Source organism: Lepidothrix coronata, unplaced genomic scaffold, assembly GCF_001604755.1.
Source record: "Lepidothrix coronata isolate B3197 unplaced genomic scaffold, Lepidothrix_coronata-1.0 Scaffold156, whole genome shotgun sequence".
Lineage (NCBI taxonomy): Eukaryota > Metazoa > Chordata > Aves > Passeriformes > Pipridae > Lepidothrix > Lepidothrix coronata.
This window is the reverse complement of record NW_016690336.1, coordinates 1,375,025-1,381,176: the sequence shown is the minus strand read 5'-3', so window position 1 is coordinate 1,381,176 and position 6,152 is coordinate 1,375,025. Positions and strand designations below refer to the sequence as shown.

Below are 6,152 nucleotides of genomic sequence, written 5' to 3'. Positions count from 1 at the left end.
GAAATTCTTGGTTTTGACGGTGGTGAGGCACTGGCTGGAACAGGTTGCCCAGAGAAGCTGTGGCTGCCACATCCCTGGAAGTGTTCATGGCCAGATTGAATGGAGCTTGGAGCAACCTGGGCTAGTGGAAGGTGGTGTCCCTGCCCATGGCAGGGGGGTGGGATGAGATTGTCTTTTAGGGCCCTTCCAACCCAAACCATTCTGTGGTTCTGTAACACAGAAGAACAGGGAAGAAGCAATAACCTAAATTAGGAGTGTTGCTCCAGGTTGCTCCAAGCTCCATTCAATCTGGCCATGAACACTTCCAGGGATGTGGCAGCCACAGCTTCTCTGGGCAACCTGTTCCAGCCAGTGCCTCACCACCGTCAAAACCAAGAATTTCTGCCCAATATCCCATCTATCCCTGCCCCCTGGCAGTGGGAAGCCATTCCCCCTTGTCCTGTCCCTCCAGGCCCTTGCCCAAAGTCCCTCTCCAGCTCTCTTGGAGCCCCTTAAGGCACTGGAAGGTGCTGGAATGTCTCCCCAAGCCCAGAGCACCTCAGACCCCTGTATGGCCTCCCTGCAGTGTGCAATTGATCCTGTTTGTGTCTCAGCCTGGGCACAAGGTTCCTATATTCCTATACCATAGCAGCAGGTATCAGGAAGGGTGAGAACTCCATCCACCCTTCCAATCACGTTCCCAAAATCCAGCTTAAAGATCAAAGACACCCTACAACCCTGTGTAGGACCAAGTCTGCTTAATGCTGGCATTGCCTGAAACATTCCTCTTAAAGTAGAACCCCGATTCCCTGCCTGGAGGGGGTGCAAGGAGGCCCATCCTCGGGAACACTGGTTAGATGCGGCTCTCTCCTGACCTTCCTGTTTATCCCCATGGTCAGTGCCGCATGGAGGGATCCCAGAAGGAGCTGCAGAGCCCCTCAAAGGTGCCTGGCAGAGCCAGAGATACCAAGTAAGGCAAACTGAACATGAGACACCTGGTGAAGGCTCCTGCACCAATCCTCAGGAATGTTTTCAAGTCGAGAGGAGCAGAGCCAAGAAAACCAGCTCCAATGTTACAGGATATCTGCAAAACCACTCCTGGCTGCGCTGCCCAAAGGCACCCAGGGGGTCACCCTTTGGATCACCAGTGCATGCTTCCCTGGGGCCTCCTGGGACCGAACAAGGAAGACGTGGAGAATCGCCACAAGGACTTTTCTGACTCAAGGGATTGCCCTGGAGAGAGACCCTCTCCATGGGTGTAAAAAGAAGACGGTTGGGAAATTGGATGGAACAGATCCAAACCCAACAGCATCCTGTACCAAGGCCTCTTCCAGCAGAACCTTGCGGAAAGAGATTTAACCACACCCCTACCATTCCCCCGCTGCTCTTCAGGCTTCAAACGCGTTGGCCAGAATCCTGTTGCCAGAGGAATCGTCCCGGCTGCGTGACATCCCGGCTGCTACTTCTGGAGCCGAGTGTACACCAGGAATGCCACGGCGGAGATGACAGCGATGCCCACGGCCGGGAGGATGTACGGCAGGGACGGGCCATTGCTGTCCCCCGCGGGGACCTTGGCCTGAGATGAGCTGGTGGCAGCGCCACAGCCACTGCTGGAGTCGAAATCCGGAGAGCTTCCAAGCGGACCGGCTCCATCATTGCCGGCTCCGAGCTGGACGCTGGGGTAATGATCCACACGGACCTCATGGGTGCCCAGGGAGGTGCTGTCCCAGCTCGGAGTGGAACGGGAGTCTCTGCTTGCTCCAGCTGCCTCCTGTCCCCCGGGGTCTGCACGAGCCGCTGGTGCTGAGGGGCCTCTGGAGAATGCTCCTTCCGAGCTATCCCTGCTCACCAGGATTGGGTCGCTGCTGAGGCCGAGGCTGTCAGAAGTGGCAGAATTGGGGTTGCTGGGCCCCTGAGAGCCCGAGCATCTGCCAGGCACCACTGTGTCCCCCGAAGCAATGGAGACGAGGACGCCCGGCTTGCTGAGCTCCACATCCTCCTCTGCGTTGCTGCAGGATGGAGCCCAGATGCTCGTGCCAGAGCTCACCCGGGAGGCCGATCTCCCAGCCGTGCCTTCGGAGCTTCCCACCACAGCTGGGCCGAGGAGAGGGGCTGCCGAGGCTGGGAACACCTTTGGGAGACAAGGAGAGGGGGTGGGTGCCGTGGGAATCTCCCATTGGCCTGGTCTTGGGCACACACATCACAGGACAAACTCAGCTCAGCGCTCAGCCCCCACATTTCCTGCCACCAACAGCAAGGCTGGGTCACAGGTAACTCCCAAGGCTGGGAGTGCGAGTGGAGCAGGGAGGTGCTGGGGCTCCAGGGAACCTTTTGGATTCAGGGGAGATATCGGAAGGAAAGAAGAGGAGCCAGGCAGTGAGGAGAGGGGTGGAAAGCAGGAGACTGACTGGCAAGTCAGGGAGGGGAAATAAGGAGTCAGCCCAACAGAGCTTGGCTTCCTTCTCTTATGCTGCAAAATGCTGCATCTGGATGGGAACATGAACACAGTGGGAGGAAAAAATCCCAGAATAAACTCGCCACCAGCTCAAAATGTGACACTGCAGTAGAAAATCTCCCAGCCAGGGGGAGTTCACAAGAACCTGGATGAAATGAACGTGTCAAGAGGGAAGGTCACCTACTTTCTCCGTCGGCACGGAGTAGGTGCTGCCAGCTCTGTCCCCAGTGGGCAGTTTCTTCTCTGGTACAGATTTCACAGAGGTGTCGTAGGATGGGGAAGTGCCTCTGGGCACAGGGGTAGCAACCAGGGTGGTTGTTCCCATGGAAGTGTCTGTCGGAGAGAAAACAAAGCATATTGTGTTAACCAGGAGGCCTAAAAGGCGAGTTTTGCTGTTCTTCAAGGACACTGTGACAGGACAGTCCCCAAGCTGAGGGGGTCACACAGGGAGCAGGACACAGTGCTCTGGATCTGCCATGGCATCCAAGCTCTCCTGGCAGCTGCAGGTAACTCACCCAGGGTGGGCTGCAGAGCTGGGGAGCATCGAGGGAGACGGAGGTTTTAAAGGCTCCTGTGGGATCTGAGCTCCACATCCTCCCACCCAGGAAGTGCTGATCCCACATGGTGGAGGGGAACAGGCTGGGAGGGATAGGTGTCCCTCTCTCCCAAGACCCTGGAGGGGAGGGCAGAGCTTCACTCTATTCTATGAAGCCCCTGTAGGCAAGGGATGCAGGAGATGCTAAAATTCCCCCAGACACAGAACACAAATATCTCTGCAGACTAAGGGAGGGGGAGAAGTTTCACACCCCAAAGTTGCCCCACTGACAGAAACAATTAAAATGCAGTTGGGTGAGATGACCCTTCATTCCCAGTCAAACAGTCTGTTCTGTTCTATTCTGTTCCAACCCTTAACCCACCACTGCCGGGTCCACTAACCCATGTCCCCAAGTGCCACATCTACATGTCTTCTAAATCTCTCCAGGGATGGTGATTCCACCACCACCCTGGGCAGCTTGCTCCAATGTTTGATAACCCCTTCCGTCAAGATATTTTTCCTAATATCCAGCCTAAACCTCCATGGCACAACTTGAGGCCATTTCCTCTTGTTCTGTCGAGCAAAGCCTGACCCCTACCTGGTTCCACCCTCCTGTCAGGGAGTTGCAGAGCCTCCCTGAGCCTCCTTTTCTCCAGGCTGAGCCCCCCCAGCTCCCTCAGCCGATCCTCATCAGACTTGTGCTCCAGACCCCTCCTCAGCTCCGTTCCCTTCTCTGAACACACTCCAGCATCCTAATTTCTTTCCTGCAGTGAGGGGCTTTCAGCAGCACCTCCTGCTTCCCAGTGGCTACATGGCTCTGCCAGGAAGGAAACCCACCTCCATCTCCTCCGTGCTCTTGCAGCATCTGGACCTGCTTCTTCTCTGCATCAAACTGCTCCTGTATGAGGAGGGGGCTGCGCACATCCACGAAGCTGCTGGGGGGCTCAGAGCTCAGCACAGGCTGCTTTTTTGGCAGTGAGTTTGGGGGCTGCTGCCCCACGCCACGAGCGGGAAATTCTGTGGATTCATCCGAGTGCTCTTCGGGCTCGTTGCGGGGCTGCTCGGGGCTGTGAGTGGCACTGGGCTCCTTTGCTGGAAGAGCCCTGCCCAGCGCCAGGCCCGGTGCCCCGCGGTGCAGGTGGTTGGCATTCCCAAAACACCCGTTGTCCACACACACCGGCCGGCGGCTCAGCCAGTCCCGGCCCTGCTCCGGGGGCACGGTCGATGGCACGGACACACTGGCCACCCTGGGGGTCCCCACTGACCCCTGCGTGGTATCACCGGGGTGGGAGAGGTGTCCCTCTCCGCTCGCTCCAACACGGACTGTGCTCCCAGGTGGAGATGGCTGGAGACTCTCTTGCTCCAGGACTTTTTTGGGGAGCTGGAAGGAAATGAGCTGTGTTAAATCACTGGAGTAAGAGGGGTCTGGGATCACCAGGGCACCCCAAACCCTGAGCAGTGGCCCCCGCAAGGCTGCTGATGAAGGGGGTCTGGGGTATCTCATTGACACCCACCATATCTGACATAAGGGTCAGGGGCTGTGGAGAGGAGCCTGGACTAACAGAGTGGAGCCTGCACACCCCCACTGAGGGGAGGTGGGAGGGGGAGCCTGGAGGGGAGCCTGCACTAATTAAGCAGACCCTCCACTCCCCCCACAAAGGAAAGGAGGGAGGGGGAGCAGTTACAAGGTCATATATAACCTCTAAGTTACCAGATGCAGCAGAGATCAGCAGCGAGAGTCTGCCTGGGGTAGCCCCGAACAAGTCTGGCCCTACCACGGGCTCCCCACACCCCACCAAAAGGTCCATAAGGGACCTTTGAGTCCCCATCCAACATGTGCCTCGCTCACCGATTCCTGCACCGGAATTCTGGCCTCCAGATCCGTGCTCGTGGTGGTGGCAGCACTGGGCAGGACGGGTGGATGGTCACCAACGGGCAGGTCCCGGCGAGGCTGCTCAGCCAGCGGGGCTCCCGGAGCAGAATTCGGCCGCAGGGACGGTGTCTGGGCACTCATGGAGGAGGCAGCGGGACGGGCATTGCTGGGAAGGGAGGAGTCAGCAGCGGGAGCTGAGGGACCTGGAGGAGTCAAGGGGATCATGAGCAGGAACACTGCTGGAAAAGCTGAGGAAGCAGAGGATGAGCATGGGGCCAAGGAAGCCCTGCATGTGCCCACAGTGGCCAAGCACACAGTAGCCCTTCACTCATTTCCCCACCTTCCCTCCAGGTGAGAACTCCAGCCCACCACCAACCCAGGCACCTTCAAAGAAGGACCCCATCACCCTCAGACATGTCACCACGGTGAGGGATGGTCAGACACCCCCAGCCCCTCAGACACCAAGGCAGGGACAGAGACCAGCTGCTCAGTGATGTGTTTCGGGTCCCCACCTCCACCAGCTTCCCAGGGCAGCACTCAGGGAGGACGAGGCTACGTACGGCGTTTCCAGGTGTCATACACCTCCTGCACCTCATCGGCCAAGTGTCCTGCGTTGTTGTGGCGCAGGGCCTGGATGAGATCCTGCACCCAGTCCTTCCGGCACCTCAGGAGCTGATAAAACTTGAACACGGTGGCTTGGCTGCCCCGCATCTCCTCCCGGGCGTGGAGTTCATCCTAGGAAAAACACACAGGGCATCTAAGAGAGGCTCTGGCTTAGGGGCAAGGCAGCTGTACGTTCCCTTTGGGGAAGGAGCATGGCAGGGCTCGGGGAAGTAGGAAATTACTCTGTCAGAATCGACCAGGCAGGTCAGGGAATCAGCCAGCGACCCCACATGGATAGTCCCGAAATGCTTGAGGTTCCTCATAATGTGGCTGTACACTTTTTCTTCGGCCAAACCCATCCTGGCTCAGCACCTACAGAGAGACAGAGACCTTAAGGTGAGCAGAGGCTGCTGGTGACGCTCGGGTTGTCTCCAGGAGCTCGGGCTGTTCCGTAGACACCCGTATCCCTGGCACAGACACCCGTATCCCTGGCACAGACACCCGTATCCCTGGCACGGGCACTCAGCCTCCCGACAGGGGAAATTCAGTGCGGAAAACACGCACAGAGACAACGCTCGGGTTAAAGTTCAGTTCTCGGCTTCACTTCCACAAACCTCGCTCCCTTCTGCCATCGCCCATCCCGTGTTTATTCCCACTCTGTTTATCTGGATCTACCCCGCCGGGCTGGGGGCCGGCCTGGCGACAGG

At 58.0% G+C, this 6,152-nt stretch overlaps 1 protein-coding gene across 2 annotated transcripts; it reads right to left on the bottom strand.

Annotated features, from left to right (window-relative positions):
• Window positions 1-111: 111 nt before the first annotated feature.
• On the bottom strand, window positions 112-6,141 carry MAVS (mitochondrial antiviral signaling protein). Of its 2 annotated transcripts, none has more exons than XM_017829028.1 (7): window positions 6,121-6,141; window positions 5,688-5,817; window positions 5,403-5,577; window positions 4,819-5,045; window positions 3,807-4,350; window positions 2,619-2,767; window positions 112-2,110 (listed from the first exon to the last, which is right to left on the bottom strand). In XM_017829028.1, the coding sequence occupies exons 2-7, from the start codon at window positions 5,802-5,804 to the stop codon at window positions 1,439-1,441; spliced, it is 1,884 nt and encodes a 627-aa protein (XP_017684517.1). In that variant the 5' UTR covers window positions 5,805-5,817; window positions 6,121-6,141; the 3' UTR covers window positions 112-1,438. The 2 variants fall into 2 exon arrangements, with proteins under 2 accessions (XP_017684517.1, XP_017684516.1); XM_017829027.1 differs by having other exon boundaries at window positions 6,060-6,133.
• Window positions 6,142-6,152: the final 11 nt, after the last annotated feature.

Excerpts from the sequence above, each read along its gene's own strand:
- MAVS (XM_017829028.1), bottom strand. The coding sequence starts at position 5,804 with ATGGGTTTGGCCGAAGAAAAAGTGTACAGCCACATTATGAGGAACCTC. Across the intron at positions 2,768-3,806 it reads AGAGCACGGAGGAGATGGAG|ACACTTCCATGGGAACAACC; the intron begins GTGGGTTTCCTT and ends TCTCTCCGACAG. Across the intron at positions 2,111-2,618 it reads ACTCCGTGCCGACGGAGAAA|GTGTTCCCAGCCTCGGCAGC; the intron begins GTAGGTGACCTT and ends TGTCTCCCAAAG.